This window comes from Myotis lucifugus, unplaced genomic scaffold (assembly GCF_000147115.1).
Source record: "Myotis lucifugus unplaced genomic scaffold, Myoluc2.0 scaffold_5, whole genome shotgun sequence".
Taxonomy (NCBI): Eukaryota; Metazoa; Chordata; class Mammalia; order Chiroptera; family Vespertilionidae; genus Myotis; species Myotis lucifugus.
The window spans coordinates 20,092,030-20,110,002 of record NW_005871053.1 but is presented as its reverse complement, the minus strand read 5'-3'; the positions used below and the strand labels follow the sequence as shown (position 1 = coordinate 20,110,002).

The following is a 17,973-nucleotide window of genomic DNA, read 5'->3' as shown; positions in this document are numbered from 1 at the left end:
TGTAGGAGTTGTTACTTTTGTACTCAAGTATAATCAATTGGTGTCTCCAGGTCATAGTTTGAATAGCTTTTGAGTATACATTTAAGTTCTTTCCCTTGACTTGATATTTATGGAGGAAAGCAGGAAAAAAAATTGTAGCAAATATTTGATAGCCTCGTTCACTTTACTCAACTTTACTCAAGACCACTGATGTGGAAGATGTGACTATGCTAAAAACAGCTGAGCTCCCCCACAATAGGCATACACGGTGCAACAAACAAACATATTTTTTATTGATTTCAGAGAGGAAGGGAGAAGGAGTCAAATTATGGAGCCACATTATTGAAGGAGAAGGAGCCACATTATTGAAGTTCTCTGTTTTTTTCAAATATTTTAAGTATTCAAATCCAAAGTTAGTTGGAGAGTGTGCTGCCCGCCATTCACTAACTTTAGCATTTAGTTCCCCATCTTTATTCATAGAAAATTAATGTAAAACTCAAGGTACCTTTATCTTGAGAAAGATAGAAACATCAATGATGAGAGAGAATCATTGATTGGGTGCCTCCTGCATGCCCCCCTACTAGGGGTTGAGCCCCCAACCTGAGCATGTACCCTGGCCGGGAATTGAACTGTGACCTTCCTGGCTCATAGGTCAAAGCTCAACCACTGACCCATGCCTGGCTGGGCTCAAAGTAGCATTTTTAAAAAGAATTAGGCTCTAAGCCATGCCCCCTTTATGTGTCAAGACTTGGGAATATGATTTAACTCCAATACATTTTGGTATCGCTGTCTCCAAATTCTGCTGATTATCTCCCTAGTATTTCTGAGGTTTGTTTGTTTGTTTGATTGCTGTTGCCCAAAGCTTTCATTGTTCGGAGGAGAGAAGTGGGGTCCACAGGAAGGATGGAGGACCCTGCTCTCTGGGAGTCTGCAGTTTGGATTCTGGCCCTGTGCTCATTAGCTGCCTGACCCCTGGGCAAGTCAGCCTCCCAGGTTCTGTGTCTTCATCAGGAAAACAAAGGGCTTGGAAAAATAAATACAGGCCTGGACCCAAATGATAAGGAAGGTCACCCTGCACACTCACTGTGGTGGGATTCTGTGAATGGCGGCAGCACACTCTCCAAGCCTCTCAGCGATCCCCTCAGCACCTGTGCTCGATTCGGGGGCTGAGAGGTCACGAGGGTGTTCCCCGGAGGCCACTTGAACCACTCAGCGAACGAGGCAGGTTTGGGACTCTGCTCTACCTATGTCGGAGTTTCTCCCTCCCTTCCCTGCTCTCCTCTTTCTTCCTTCTTTTTCATTCAGCAGCAGCCTGCTTGCCTTCTCCCTTCTTCTCTTTAGTGCATTAGCGGTGATGTGCTGGGTAACACAACCCACTCAGGTTTGTCCCTGTTTGGAGTTGTCCAGCCATCTCATCTCCGTAGTGGAGGGAAGAGAGAGCTAAAGGAGACGGCCCAAAGGATGAAATAATGGTCCTTTTGTCTGTCTCTTTGCTGTCGGATGGTTTCATGTTTCATCTTAGGCCTGGGCCATTGTGCTGTTTTTTTTACATGCTCAGTACAACCCTGTTTAAAACTACAGCTGTTTTATTGAAAGGATTCAGCCCTAATGCCACTGGCCCGTGCTCCTTTCCTTCCCACCCCCCGAGAGACTCATAACTGTTTGTGGTAAAGGCCCAGGCTGGTGGGTGCTGTTTGATCACATCCCCTGACATCAGTTTTAAAATGTGTTCCCACTGTATTTATTTTGCAATTGCTTATAAGGTATGTTTCATTCTGATAGCCTTCCCAAATGTTTTCCTTGTGGTTCTATAATCAGTAGCATCTGTAAAACATGCCTTGGACCATGTAGCTTCCTTCTTAATCGTTATCTTTTTGATTCTCGGTTTTAATGTTTTCTTTTGATGAACGAGGGTTGGGAGGACCCGCATGCCTGTGCCAGACACCAGACTGTGATGTGCCCAGATCTACCCTCATAACCTTAATTAGATGTGGAATGCTGAGAATGCACTGTTGTGGGTTTTTTTGTTTGTTTTTACTTTTATAGTAAGACAGTGAACTTCATTAAGAGTGATGAAACACTTCTTTTGTCTTTAGCATTTAGTTCCCCATCTTTATTCATAGAAAATTAACGTAAAACTCAAGGTCCCTTTATCTTATCCTACATGATCTGTTTATTTGAACTCAAGTTACCGCTAGTGTCAATATGCAGGTTATATTCTAACTTACAGCCGTTAATTCCTCTTCCCAACCCCTCCTTTTCCCTTTAGAAACAAAGGAGTGTCGAAAATGTTAAAGGCTGTGCTGAAGAAGAGCCGAGAGGGAGGAAAGGGAAGCAAGAAGGAACCAGGTATGTGTACAGGAAGGAGCTGGGGTGAGCAAGCCTGGTGGGTGTGGCAGCAGGACCCCAGCCCAGGCTGGGCCCATGTCCCTGCCTTGGGCACGGGTCAGAGAGGTGATATGTGTTAGAGCAGACAGCATATTGGAGCTGTGAGAAACTAAATACATGGCTAGGTTTTTTATGAAAAGTGACTTTGAAACTGAGTTTGGGTTATGAACTGAATCCTTCCCTAGAAGACTTGTTCCTAATTTTAAAAGGTCATTCAGATCCAGAGTTCCAGTTTGAGACATTGTGGGACAGCAGGTGTGTCCAGGAATTTGGTTTCTAGGAAGTTTTTTACCCTTTTCGCACATGTGATTGCATTTTCTGTTTGACCAACTGCTGGCTGCCTAGTCGTCCTCTTTTGAGTATCATATTATCCCCTTAACAAGGGTAGCCCACTCAGTACCCATTTTATTTTGATGGGAGCTACTCAATTTGGCTTGGATTTCATTTCTGTGTGTAGAGTCTGGTACATTTGTGGTCATTGTGACTCCATTCTTGTCCACGTGAGGAACTGTTCTAAGGTCATTTTAGTGACCAGTCAGTATTACACCCTCTTTCTCTTGCTAGAAAAACTACACATTGTCTACCTGTATTGTGCAATAAAATTCTGTTAGCATGGATTAATTTCCCTGAAATGGTGTCAATTCACTCTAAATTCATGTTAACCCAGCGTTGGAGAAATACTGGTTTTCCAAGTGAGTGATTAACATTTCAGTTCTGATTTCTCTTAAAATATAAAAAAAAATTCACTTATTTCCAAAACATCACTGAATTACAGTTAATTCCTTCGTTCAAAAGATCTTGTAATACCATGTGATAATGTTAATATGTGTTGTTTCTGTACTTACAGATAAAGTGGACTTTAAAACTTTTTTGATTCTGGAACCGAGACACGTTTTCTATTAGTTATCCCTTAAACCAAGCCTGCAAAATGGCACGCTTAACCTTGAAAGTGGGGTCTTTGTGATAAAGTTGCTGTTAGATCCCATGAGAAGCTTCTGATTAATGCCTGAGTAAGCAGATATAAAGAAGAAACCAGTTTTTAATGATAGAAACAGGAGACCATAGTTAGCTCTTAACCTTAGAAAATCAAACCCTAGCTTTGAATAATTAATTAGAATGGTTACTATGGAGAATTTTCAGTTCACATAATTTCTGTCCAGAGGGACATTCATCCCCTGTTGGGTCATGGCCAAAACATCCTTCTCTTTATTTCTCTGAAAGCAATTAAAAGATAATTAATTTCTTCTTTTTTTTTTTTTTTTTTTTTTTTTTTTTTAGTTTTGGCTCTTCTGACACCCATCCTAGGACCTTTGTTGTTTGATTCTTTGTAAATTTCAGCATAAAGTTAGATCCTAAGCTATTTGGCTAGAGCTGCCAACCAGCGGCCAGGGTCTCCAAGCCAGAACTACCCCCTTGGTAACAGAGTCTTTCACAGCAGTCCCAACTCATCTATATATATAAAAGCCTAATATGTAAATTGTCCCCTCGGGAGTTCAACCAGGAGACTGGGAGTTCCATCTCTCGCTATGTATGACATGTGCTGACCACCAGGGGGCGGCGCAGAACTAAGGAAGGCCTGGGCTGGCAGCCGGAAGGCCCCGATCGGCCCCGATTGCCGGCTGGGCCTAGGTACTCGTGCACGAATTTTGTGCACTGGGCCTCTAGTGTGAAATAACAGTATATGAATGATTTTGACAACCTGCCTTTCAGTTGGACCAGACAGTGAACATAGTTTACATTTGAAACTTTTTTATTTGTAGACCATGTGATTTTGGGTTTAATTCCTCTGAGCAACTGCTATTGTGTTTTTTGTTGTTGTTTTCTGAATAATTTTTTAATAATAAGTCCCATACTATGGCTTTTCACTAATGCAAACCAACTTGAAAAAAGCAATGTGAACATTCCTCATAAAACATCTGTATGGTATGTGCCTTTTTCCTCTTAACTAGAACCTGGTTATATTAGTTGGGGAACAAAGCAGATGGAATTTTAAATCTTGAAGATATGTCACAGATGATTGGGGAAAATACTTGGAATTTGACCATTTATATGCTCAGCTCTGTGCCAACTCTCATTATGTACGTAAATCAGATCTAAGTTTCTCTGTAAATTGAAGCTGGCTAATCTACTCAGACGGCTCTGAAACTTGGGTAATAATATCTCCTGCATATGGAAAAATTTTGCTCTACTGTTTCCAATTAACCAATCTTTGTTGTAAACACAAAGGGAAATTCATTTTTATATACTTGAACTTGCAATCACAGAAATTTAGGAAATATTTGTCTAAAATACTGAGCTCTGCTTTTCCTATCCTTTGTAGATTGTTTTTTACAGACAACCATGAACTACACTTTTATGTTCAACCTATTTTAGGAATTTGGAAAATAATCACTGAGTTAAATTTATTATTCTTCAAATGAAAATAAGTATTAGTAAGAAGTATTGAAAAGTTGTTTTATCCTCAGCTCCTATCCCTAGAAGAAGATATCACATGTATCTATTCTAAACTATTGGTAAATGTTAGCAGGGAGTGAAATTCAAGTTATATATATATATCAGCCTAGGCCCGTGGTCAGCAAACCATGGCTCTCGAGGAACATGCGGCTCTCTGGCCCCTTGAGTGTGGCTCTTCCACAAATTACCACGTGCGGGCACGCACAGACAGTAGGATTGAAACTTCGTGGCCATGCGCAGAAGTAGGTATTTTGTGGAAGAGCCACACTCAAGGGGCCAAAGAGCCGCATGTGGCTCGTGAGCCGCGGTTTGCTGACCACTGGCCTAGGCGACCAGTTACAACGGAATGACCAGAACGACCGGAATGACTGGTTCTATGACATGCACTGACCACGAGGGGGCAGACACTCAATGCAGGAGCTGCCCCCATCCTGCAGGAGAACTGGGGGTGGGTGGCAGTGGACTCGGCCCCTTTCCCATGGGGGCCAAGGGCCAGCGGCAAGCGGCCAACCTCCCAGGGCCCACCCTCTGTCTCTCCCCTGGCCGTCAGGCCCCGATTGGCCCGCTGTCTGCCTGCTGTGGTGGCGGTTGGCCCCTCCTCCCAGCCGGCAGGCCCCAATTGCCCGATAGGGGACTGCCGGCCAATCTCCCAGTCCCTCCCCCTGGCCGGTAGGTCCCGATTGGGCCAGGCCCCAGGCTGGGCTGGGACAGGGTACCAGGGGTGGGTGGTGGCGTGCAGGGAAGGAGGAAGCGGGGAGGCGGGGAACCACGTGGTGGTGGTGTGTGGGTGGTGAGGGAAGGAGGAGGCAGGAAACCTGATCAGCCCTGATCACTGGTCAGGCCTAGGGACCCCCCTGTGCACAAATTTCGTGCACTGGGCCTCTAGTATGTATATAAAGTTCTTTGAAATATTATGTGCAGTGAGATATTAAACTATTGAAAGCCATTGCATGAACTCTAAAAATAGCAAAAGTCTTTTTTATGATTATGCTTTTTTACCGAGGAAGTGTCTATAGCTGAGTAAAAAATGTTTTCTGGAGGTTATAGAATCAAATGGGAGAAATGCAATATTAAAAACTTCAATACGTGTTTTAGGAAAGTAAATTTACGTTGTCTCCACCACTCTATCAGGGCAAACGAGCACTGTCTTTCTCTTGACCTTGAGTTAGGCCCAAGGGAACAAAAATTGATATTAAACCATAATGTGGTGAGCGCCAGATGAGGGCATCTATTTTTTTTTCCTCTGTGCTTTTATATTAGGACCTTGATGTCAAAAAATAAGGTCTTGCTCTTTTTTTAAGCTCTCCAGAGAAGTCTACAACCTTCTACCATGCCTCTTTATTTGAAGTGACTTTTATTATCAGAAAACTTTCATGTTACTATTATTAAAGTTATTTAAATTTGAAAATGAAATAATTACTGCACTCTACGAGTGGGCATATTCTGACATCAAATCTGGACCCAATAAGAGTTTAGAGTGAATATAAGAGTAACATAAGACATTAATATATATTCTGTACAGCAGCACTGTTTAGAAAATGAATAGGAAAAATAGTCCCATTTGATAATAGAAACAAATTTAAATACCGACCCAAGAAGAAATGTACAAACCTTATATTGAAGAAAATACTAAAACATTACTGAAGGACTTAAAGGAAGACATGGATAAATGGAGAGAAATATCATATTCCTGAATGGACAGATTTTTTTTTTTAAACCACTAGATCTTACCAAATTATCTGTACATTCGTTTAATCCCTAATGATATCCCCTTTTTTTAAGGCTTTATTTTCTCAGAGCAGTTGTAGGTTCATAGTAACATTGAGAAGGAAGCTACAGAGATTTTTTGTATACTTCCTGACTGCACTCATGCTTAGCCTCCCCCATTGTCAATGTCCCCCATCAGAATAGTACATTTGTTACCACTGAGGAACCCGCGTGGACACATCATTATCACCTAGTCCAGGGTTTACAGTAAGGTTCACTCTTGTTGCGGTACATTCTGTTGGTTTGGACAAATGTATAATGACATCTACCGACTGTTATAGCAAGATACATATTTTTGCTGCTTCTGAAATCCTGTCCCTTTTCTTAACACAGCATAACCATTGGGTTAAGAAAGTTATCTGAAAGAGAAAATGCTCAAGAATAGCCAAGGGGAAATTGAACGTGTGGGGCAAATGCATCTAAATGGCTGAGCCTGGGTCCTATGCCTGGGTTCTAGCTGCAAGAGAGGCTGGACAAGTGTGTATTTGGACTTCTTAGCTCCTATAGGGCAAGGTGGACTTTACCTCCCAGCAAGACTTGCATTGCAGAGGATTCTTTCCGTATACACATGGATAGATCCCTTGTACTTCAAAAAGGAACCAAGCATAGAGATCTAGTGTCGCTTGTTCTAATAGCTGCTTCCAAGTAGTAGGTATATGGCTTAGCTGGTGTTTTGGACCTTTCTCCTTACTGGTCTCCAAGAAATGAAATGTAATTTTGCTCAGCCGGTGTGCCTCAGTGACCAGGAGGTCACAGTTCCATTCTCTATTAGGGCACATGCCAGGGGTTGTGGGCTCAATCCCCAGTAGGGGCGTGCAGGAGGCAGCTGATCAATGTTTCTCTCTCATCATTGATGTTTCTATCTCTCTCTCTCCCTCCCTTCCTCTCTGAAGTCAATAAAAATATATTTTAAAAAATGTAATTTTTATCTAACATCTATGCTATAATCTAAGCTCACAGTTGATAGTGGTTTTGTTTTTGTTTTAATCCTGGAGATAGTGACAGCATTTTGAAAGCATTTGACAGGCAAGGCCTCTTGCACTCCTAGAGAGGGTTGGTCCCTCCCCCTGTGCAGCCCTTCTCCTGCCCTCTGTCAGGCTTGAATGCATAGCCCTTTGCCCTATCCAATGTTCCCAGTTATTCCTTATTGGTGTGGAAGTAGATTCAAGTTGAGGCAGAAGAGCAAAGTTCAGTGAAATTTTAATTGCGGTCCTTGCCTTAATTAAAATACACACTGATTAAGGAGAGGTTGCTTAATATACCAAAATAATTGTTTATTAGTCTTTTCCTTTCAGTTTAATTATCTCTGTGTGTTTTTTTTCAGCAGGGGGGCTTAGTTTGCAGCAATTTATTTTTTTTAAATAAAATTGACCTTCACCTTTTTGTTGTTAAAACCCAGCTGGTTGGCTAAATACACTTGTAATGGTGTTAATTAAGGCATTGGATAGTCTCTAAGCTTGAGTATGAACTGAATTAATCTGTTAGTTTTGCATCTGATCCTTCACTTTGAATCTGTAGTAAAAGGAAGCTGTTTGCCTCTAAAGTTTAAAAGCCATTGATGTGACTGTTGAATGTGGTATTTTAAGCCATTCCAGGCTGCAGTCTGGTTTTCGGTGGTACCTTCTAAAAATGCCTCAACACAAACGATGCTTTGTTTTATCTGGAAAATATGAGGCTGCTTTTGATTATTCTGTGATGCATTGCCCATTTTCTGTGGTTGTGGTCTATTATTTAGGAATTTAGTGCAGGGGCTGTCTTGCTGAGCTCTGGATATTTGGTTAACTGACCCCAAAAATGTTTCCCAAGCAACGGAACAAGCAGAAGTAATTCAATGAAAAGCTATTGTATTTCTCTTTACCAGGGCATTTGAACAGATTCCGTAAAATATTAGGATATGCTTTAAACATAGAATGGAACCTGGCTGGATTTTACGAGGAGCAGTAATACTGCTCCCTTTGGTTTGATTGTTTCCTCGATCAGTTTTCTCTTTGTTGTCCCTCATACATGCCACAAACTCTAGGTAAAGCACAACTTTTAGAATTAGAAGGTAAAGATTCTAATCCCAGCTTGATAACTTCCCAGTTTATTTGAACGTACACAAATCTCTTAATTTAGCCAAGCTATTTTACAGGGATGCTGTTGGGTTAAATAAGAGAACATCTTTGTAACATTGTCTCCCTTGACATCTGGCTTCCTCTATACTCAGTACAGCTTGGCTTTCTTGAGGAAATACCATGGCTCCTTAAAGAACAAACAAAACCCTCCTAAAACTTCTTGTTCCTTCTCTGTTGAAGAGAAAGCGGGAGTTATTGCAGGCAACAGAGTGATGTTCTAGAAGCTTCTTTCCATGACTTCCCACTTCATACTACCGATTCTGCCATCAGCTTTGGATACTAAAGGCTCTTCTGCTATAGGTACCCTTTCCCTCATAACAAAAGAGGGAAATCGCTGAACTGTTTGTTGTATGGAGGTTTATACTGTGAAAACCATTCATTTTACCTTTTAGTCTATATCAGGTACTTACTTGTATTTTGTCCTTTTTCTTTGTGAAGTTAAACGAAAAGGCCTGTTTTTCCCTTGCTCAAGGGATTTCAGGAGCCAGAGAGCAGCTTTAACAATAGATTTCAACGTATAGTTTATAAAGTTTCTGGGGTGTTTCATCTCAACACATTTTTAGTTAATGAAGGTCTTTATATGTGGAAGCACCTGTCCCCCGTTCTCTTTGTAGCTTCCCCACAGGCTTGAGGGAAATGGAAAGGATGAAAGAGAGAAGGAAGGGAGCCAATACTTTCTGAGCATTTATTGGGTATCAGACACCTACATATAATGGCCCAAACTGCTCCTTCCTGCGCTGCCTGTCTCCTAGGAGAGACATAATTAGAGAAAGCTCTGGACCGAGAAGAAGGTGAAATCAAGGGTCACCCTGGATCTTCCACCTATTATGGCCAAGAAGACCTCGAGCAAGTCGCAGCCTATCCGAATCTTCATAGAGGATGTGGCAAAACTCTGAAACAACCCTTACTTACTTGGATACGGTTTTGTATGTATATTTGTAAATGCAATAGGAAATGCAACTTAACAGGGAAATATAAACAAACAATTCGGAGTTCATTTTTCAGTCAAATCTAATTTTCACCAATAATTTTTTTCATTAAAGCTGTTTTTCTGTAAAAAACAACAACAAAAAACAATGGTCGTATTTTGTATAGACCTAGTTTTCAAAGAGCTTTGTCATGGGTAGCTTCTTATTTCCCATAAAAAAAAACACCTCGCAATTTGAATTTTCATGTGGCCCATTTTCATTTCCTTGAAGGAGAATTCCATGGTTTTATTTCTATTTTACAGAAATGTAAAGAAACTTGATTTTATAGAATCCACGGGCGAGTATAGTTTCTGTGAGGGGAGGTGGTCTACCGAAGATTTTTACCTAGATTGACTTCTCTTCTCCATGGAGAATGATCTGCATTTATTATTCCTCTGAAGGGTCATTGATGAGGGCATTAGCCTTGCTTGTCCGGATGGCCATCGTGGGTAACGAGTTGGGTTGCCCTACCATGGGGTAGAGCATTAAATTCACATCTGAAACCATGGAGTTAGAAAGTGGGATCTGCGTCTCTCTGCTCTCTTTACCCCACATTCTCTCCCCTTTGATGGCAGGCCAGTTATGAAACATCCACCATCAAAGCTACCAACGTAGACTCAGATTCTTGTCCTATGTTCTGGGACCACCTCACTATCTTAGGGGTAAAAATAAAACAGAACCCGAGTAGCCGGTTTTTAATTCTTTACTCCCTTATAGTTTATTTGTGTCAGAGAGTTGACCATTTTTAAGAGAGTTTGGGGACATCAAACTGCTAGATTTGGTACATGATGAGACTCTTTGTGCCCTGAGACAGTCCCAAAGCACCGATGATGGAGTGAGTATGGTTCTGATACAGGACGTGCATGTAGGTGGCTGCAATGGTTTGGGCACTTGTCTGGAGTTTTTATAGACCATGGACTGGCTTGTAGCAGAGGCTGAGAGCCCGATGCAAACTCCAGGTTAAGGATGGGAGAGAGCCAACTGAACACTGCTGGCATGCTGAGGATTGCGTTTTTACTTCAGGTCTCAGCATTTAAAGTTGATATGTTTTTAATGCTTTATGTTTTTGTAAGGGTTGGTGTGTTCCCATCCAACTGTAAGCAAACTTTCTAAGTAACTTCAGAGTTAATGTTGAAAATGTTTTTTTCAAGTGCCAGATATTAAATGTATTTTTATTTTTGTTTTAGTTCATGCTACCATGAAAAGTACCATAGAGTGAGTGCTTTACACAGAGATTTATTTTCTCGCAGTCGTGGAGCATGCAGGTTTGAAATGGCGTCAGCAGGGTTGGCTTCTGATGAAGGTCCTTTCTGGCTTGCAGAAAGCTTCCTTCTCCCTGTGTCCTCACGGGCAGAGAGAGACAGCAAGCTCTCTGGTGTTTCTTATAGGACACTAATCTCACCCTCATGACTTCATTTCAACCTATTCCCTCCCAAAGGCCCTATGCCTAATACCATTGCATTGAGGGGTAGGGCTTCAACATAGGAATGGGGCGGGGGGCGGGGGGGGGGGGGAAACACCCAATTCAGCCCATAGCACTTGTCTTTATTATTCTGATTATAAATGTAATACCTTATTTCACTGATTATAAAACACACTATTTTATGTACTACTAAGGAAGATATAACTGTCAAACTGACAATACTTGATTACTTAAAATGTTTTGTATACTACTGAAGATTTCCTTTTTTAGACTTATTCTTACATATTTCAATTTTTTTCATAAAACAGGGAAAATGTAAATGAAATAAGTTGGTTGAGATATTTTAAATTTATATGCAGAAACCTATTCTTCTAAACCCTTTTTATATCAATATCCATTCCCCACACTGCACCACCTGCCGGTGAGCGCACTGGCGTTGCCGTGTTTCCTGAGGTCTTCACTGTTTTGTCCTGGACGCTATTCCAAGCTGCAGATGTCCATTCTGCCAGTTTGATGCCATCCTTTGATGATTTCAAAAGGAGGCTTTAATGGAAGGCTTTCAGATAACATCCAGGTTCTTATTCTTTCCCGAGTGGACCTTAAGTGGTTTGTTGACTGAAATCTGAAAGGGGTTACAGTTGTCTAGTTACTCGACCAGATGTAATACCCGGCTTCGCACAGTCAGTGACCGCCCCATGCAGCCGCTGCATGGCCGATAGAGATTCTCACATGCCATCAACTATTAGATACATTTTGGTTTGGGAAAAGTTAAAGTGAGAATATATATGGATCTTTGAATCAATGCCTGATGTAGTCCGTGCACACTGGAGAAAATTTGGAAAATAATGCTAGGAGTAAAAACAAAACAGAAACCCAAGATAGTCTTTTACTTTTGCTTATCCTTTTTAATGTCTTTGAAAAATACCTAATACTTTATTGTACCAATATACCATGATTTTGTTTGGGTGCATTTTAATTGTTTCCATGTTTTTCTCATTCATTAAAAAATATGTAACATAAATATCTTTGTACAAATCTGATTATTTTAGTAGAATATTTCTAGGCAAGGAATTAATAGTGAAAGGAAACAAACTTTCAAAAGCTCATCATACCTCTTGCCAAATTGTTTCCTAGGATTGTATTGGTCGCCGCCTGTGTAAGCAGTGTGTGAGCATGCCTACTTGCATGGCTCTTGCTTGCATGGCTCCTGCTAGTCCTGAGCATTTGTGGATTGTAATCTTTGCTAATTTTATAGATTAAAACGTGTTTGTTTTCAGTTCACATTGTATTTGTTTTTCATTCACATTTCTTTGAGATGGATAGACCTCTTTTCTTTGAATATCGAATGCCCATTTACATATTCTCTTCAATGATTGTCTTATGTCTTTGTATGTTTCTTTCTGTCGGGAACCTATGAGGCTCTTGCCTTTTCCTAGTGTTGCTCCTGGTGTTGTGTGGTCGTGGGGTTTTCTTATAAAGTCACACACACAGGAATTTTTGTTAAGTTGCTCATAGTGAAACTGCCTGGCTTCAATGGGTAGAAGTGCATCCTGCATTTTTGAAATTGTGCTTGTGCTGAGGGTTGAGATCTCCTAGTCTGCCTGCTTATATTTAGACATTTATTTTATAGAGAAACCAGGATAAAAGCGTAAAACACATCCAAACGAGTTGTCTGGTTCTCCACAGCATTTGAGAGCATCCTGCCTCTGAGCACCGCCAGAAGGACTCGGTGCTTCCTGCTCCCTGGCTGTGCTGGAAGTAGCTCCTGGCAAGTTCCTGACTGAAGGCAGGGCTAGTTCCAGACAGTGAAGCATCTCAATTACATGTATTTCTTAAAAAGAGAAATTTTTTTAAAAGATGTTTTTATTGACTTGAGAGAGAGAGAGGGAAGGAAAACATTGATCAGCTTTCTCGGCACAACCCCTACTGGGGAAGGAGCCCATCATCTGGGCATGTGCCCTAACTAGGACTCGAACTGGCAACCTTTTGGTGCATAGGGTGACCGCCAACCAACTGAGCCACACCAGCCAAGGCCTTAGTTACTGTATTTTTCAGTGTACAGATTTTTATCCACGGCTTATATTTTCATATTATTATGGGTAGAAATTATTTTAAACTAAGATAAAGTAATAAAAGGTTTTAGATTTAGAAGGATTTTAGAAATTGAGTTCAGTATCTTCATCTTTTTGAGGAATATTTGGAAAAGAGGCATTGAGCCACTGCCTCAGGTCATGTAGCTAAAGTAAAGATGGGATCGAAGCGTAGTTTTTGATTCTAGACTAGTTCAGTTTCTACTGTATCTCTGCTTGGCTTCCTTATTTTTATCTCTCACACTGAGTGAATATAAAGGAAAACATCCTTGAAATAGAAGACAGTAGATCTCCTTTACATTTATAATTTCTCTCTCCAGGGATATTTATTTTGATGTTTTGTTGTTGTTCTCCCTGCTCCTCCACCCCCCCCCCCCCAAGAATTATTTCTGAAATGCTTACAAGGAAGGTCTTAATTTAGATTCAGCCACTTTGAGTAATATCTCTAGTTCCATTTCTGTATCTTAAAGCCCATTTTTGTTGGGTGTCCTTGACACCATTATAAATCCATCCTATTTTTTGGTAGAGCCATTCAAACACCGTACCTGTAATAGTTAAATTAAAAAGAGCAACGCAGCCGTGGCCTGTTTGGCTTAGTGGATAGAGCAGCCTGTGGACTGAAGGGACCTAGATTTGATTCTGGTCAAGGGCATTTGATTCTGGTCAAGGGCACATGCCTGGGATGTGGGCTCGATCCCCAGTTGGGGGCATGCAGGAAGCAGCCGATCAGTGATTCTCTCTCATTATTGATGTTTCTATCTCTCCCTCTCCCTTTCTTTCTGAAATCAATATATATATATATATATTAAAAAAGAGCGATGCAGTAGTATTAAAAGTAAAGACACCATCCCCATTTCTTTTCTGCTTTCCCTTTCACTTCCCAAAGGTAATTCATGTTAATGTTTTCTTATTTGATCTTTCAGGGTGGGGCAAAAGCAGGTTCACAGTTGTATCCACTTTCAAATACAGTAATGAATAAATAAAACAAGAATAAATGGTTTTGTAAGTAGGTTTACACTTGTGAATACATGAAACAGTTTATTCTTGAATTATTACTTACTAGAGGCCCGATGCACGAAATTTGCACAAGGGGCTTGGCCCCTGCCACTGCGGCTTTGTCCAAAAGGTCGTCTGGAAGAACGTCTGGTCTAATTAGCATATTAAGTTTTTATTACTATAGATTATTGTATTTGAAAGTAAATACTACTATGAACCTACTTTTGCCCCACCCTGTATGTGTACACAGACACACATATACACAAGTATAGATCCTTAAGAAAACCCACATAGAGCATACAATGTGTTTTATTTTGCAAATTACTGTGTTGATTGAATGCATGTTTATACATTTTTTTATGTTAGCACATACTAATATATAGGTTTTTAAAAAGTTGCTCAGTATTATATTGGACAAATATTTTATAATTTATTATCTCCCTGTTGATTGTATCTTTTTTGTTGTCATCATTACAATCAATACTACAGTGAATCCCTTTGTATATACACTGCCTTTGCTTTCATGAGAATAGTTGTAAGAGGAACTGTTGGTTAACACATGTGTTCATTTATAATTTTCCTAGATTTTTTCCAATTGCCCTTTAAAAAGGGGGCATTAAATTTACAATTCCATCTTTTGCATGTGAGAATGTTTGTTTATTCACATGTTTACCATGGTTATAATCAAACTATTTCATCGTTGTCAGTATGATGGGGAAAATTGTATCTTATTGTTTTAATTAGGCAGTTCTTTAGAATGAATTCAAACACTTTTTTTGTGTTTATTGGTCATTTGAAACCATCCTGCCTGGACCTGTAGATGGGCTCCACAGCTCACCAGCTGTGTCAACCTGAGTAAATTACTCATGGGTCACTTCTGAGGATTAGATGAGTTAATATTTATCAAGTACTCCAATCCATGCTTGGCAGCCAGTGTTTGATATATAAGTATTTGTCAAAAGTAAAGATTTGAATTTCTCTGTCCTGCCTGTTCATTTAACTATTTTTCTCTCAGGTTTGACAGCTGTTTTAATATTTTGGTAAGGTTAACCTTTGATCATTTACTAGCCAGAGTTCTAAGCAAGTCAAGCATGTCATGTTTAATTTTGAGTTATCAAACCTTAAAAAAGTCATTGAAGGGATCCTTGATTTTTGACAGAATTAGTGAAGGATTCTGTTGTTATTCTGTAAGTTCAATGTTGAAAACTGACTGAGGGGTTACAGATCATTATTTCAGGGGGGTCAGCTTTCTGTCCCTGCTGTGTGAGAGTTTCGGTGCTGCTAATCTGATTAAACCTCTTAGAGCTCCGCGTCCTTAGCTCTAAGATTCTGAAGATTAGGAATTCTGGAGTTTCTCTCCCTCCATCCATGAAATTGTTACCATGGTTACTGGACTCCCCAAATTGTACCCCAAATCCCTCTGGTTTATGGAAACAGCATCTTAAACATGAATAAGCACTCTGCTGGTTTGCCTTCAGAAAACTTAGTAAAAGTCCAGTTTGAACATACCCACTTGCTCTCTTTAAACAAGTTGTTTCATTTTCTGAACTTCAGTTTTCTTGCCTTATAAAATGAAAGTTAGTAATCGTATAGGTCAAATGAAATGAAGGCTTTTGTTTTTTAGGCTTCAGGCATGATAATGTAGGGAATTTGTTTGTTTTGCCTTTACCACATGGTATCCTTGGTTTTGGGAAATGCCCATTAATCAAGGAAATAAAATATACAAATATTTAAATTTCTTTGGGAGTTTTTTGATAGTTAAAAGTTGGATTCATGCCGAAACCGGTTTGGCTCAGTGGATAGAGCGTCGGCCTGCGTACTGAAAGGTCCCAGGTTCGATTCCGGTCAAGGGCATATACCTGGGTTTCGGGCACATCCCCAGTAGGAGATGTGCAGGAGGCGGCTGATCGATGTTTCTCTCTCATCGATGTTTCTAACTCTCTATCTCTCTCCCTTCCTCTCTGTAAAAAATCAATAAAATATATTAAAAAAAATAAAAGTTGGATTCACCGGGAAGTGGATCCCCTGGGAGAAAATATGGCAGTACTAGTAAAAGGTTGCTCTTGGAGTGTATACTGTGCATCAGATATCATGTTAAATGCTTATGAACAGTTACGTCACACAATCGATAGCTTATCAATAGAGGTTAAAGAACTAGCTTAAGACTACACAGTTACCGAGTGGCAGAGCCAGGATTTGAACCGTTTGTCTCTCTGTCTCCAAAGCCTGTGTGCAGGACAGTACAGCAGCCAGGTTGCTTAGGTTCAAGTCCTAGGTCAGGTTGCTTCATCTCGCTGTTTTAGTTTTTGCATCCGTAAAATGGGGATGCTAGCAGTATCGACTTCCTAGGATTGTTGGCTGTCTTGAGGATTCAGTGAGACACAAAGTACTTAGAACAGTGCCCGGATTATAGTAAACGTTTTATAAATGTTTGCTATTATTATAATTTATGGTAATTTCTGTACCGTTTTGGCTTCTTTGCTTTTCTACCCCTTGACCCTCCTTCCCAGGCGTTAGTAAATGGTGGCGTCTTAACTTTGTTTTGTTGGCCACTTCAGCTGCTGTAGATGGCGCAGGGGCTGCGGGGACAGCCAGCGGGTCTTAGCGGAGTGCTGAGGGACAGTGGCTGTACACAGTCCAGGAGGGCACGTGTGTACTGGGTGGGGCGGGGGGGGAGGGGTGTGAGAGGAGGAATGTGAGCCCTGAGTGCAGGACTCCTTAGCAGAGTTCTGCACAGAGTGTGTGTGCATGACAGGTGTGGTGTTCTTTGCCTCGGCTTTGCGAGCACTGGCTCTGGTAGTTATCTGGCGATTCCGAAACATGGCCGGTTTACTGGAGCTACTGTGACTCAAATTCCCACCAGGCCTCCTGACTCACTCACCAGCAGTGGGGCCCACGCTTCTGTATTGTTTAAAATGGTTTTTGAATGAGTAGCCAGTTTTGGGAGCCTCTGGCGTGCTCTTTGTTCCTGTGTGCATGCAGGGCCAGCCCCCGCCAGCCATGGCAGAGGGGTGTGTATGTGTGACTTTGAAAACACTCAGGGGAAAGAGCTCCCCGCTTTACCTAGTAAACCCTGTTCTTGGCAGCCTGGAAAGATGAATTTAAAATATAGATGTCCAAGCAGATGGGTGAAAGGATTCCATTACAGCAATGACAAGGGACGCTATTTGATCTAAGTAGTTTGTCATTCTGTTTTATTCAGTTCTTGTGTTTGTGCTGGTTCCTCATCAACATTTGCTTATTGTCACACTCGCAAGTTAGACACACAAAAACCAATAGCTATAGGATACAATTCTGATGTTTACTTTCCATGCAACTGCATGGAAAATGTTAGAGGGCGATTTTCCCAGAGTGAAACTCAGAGAATGAATGAAGTGAGTAGCTCGCATTCCGCTTTATATTTGAGAAATCACAATTAGAGTGGAATGTTAATACGGTCAGCTGTGGTGAGACAATATTGACATTGTTGCTAAGATATCTTACCCGGCATGTCATTGAGGCTGCCGTTTCAGCAACTGAGCAGTGGTTTATTTTTATTTTTATTTGTGGTGGTGGTGCTGGAGGAGAAAGACGGCAAATAAAATGACAGAGGCAGAAAGTGTAGTCATCTCATTCTCTCCCCACTCCCTGCCTCCGCAATGCAGGCCTGAAAAGGATCTTGTGAAATAGCCACATGTACACAATGGATTTAGGCTGCTTCTTTCTAGAATTGGTTGTATTGCATTTTTAATGTGTTTTTCTGGGGAAGAAACTTTAAATGCTGCCTAGAAACTTTGAGGCGTTTTCCCCCAAAT

At 40.9% G+C, this 17,973-nt stretch overlaps 1 protein-coding gene across 1 annotated transcript in view; it reads left to right on the top strand.

Annotated features, from left to right (window-relative positions):
* TANC1 (tetratricopeptide repeat, ankyrin repeat and coiled-coil containing 1) overlaps positions 1-17,973 on the top strand; it is a 233,453-nt gene that overhangs the window by 76,251 nt on the left and 139,229 nt on the right. The window contains 1 exon segment of the mRNA XM_023745748.1: positions 2,249-2,328. Coding sequence (XP_023601516.1) covers positions 2,268-2,328 — 61 coding nt within the window. The 5' untranslated portion in view covers positions 2,249-2,267.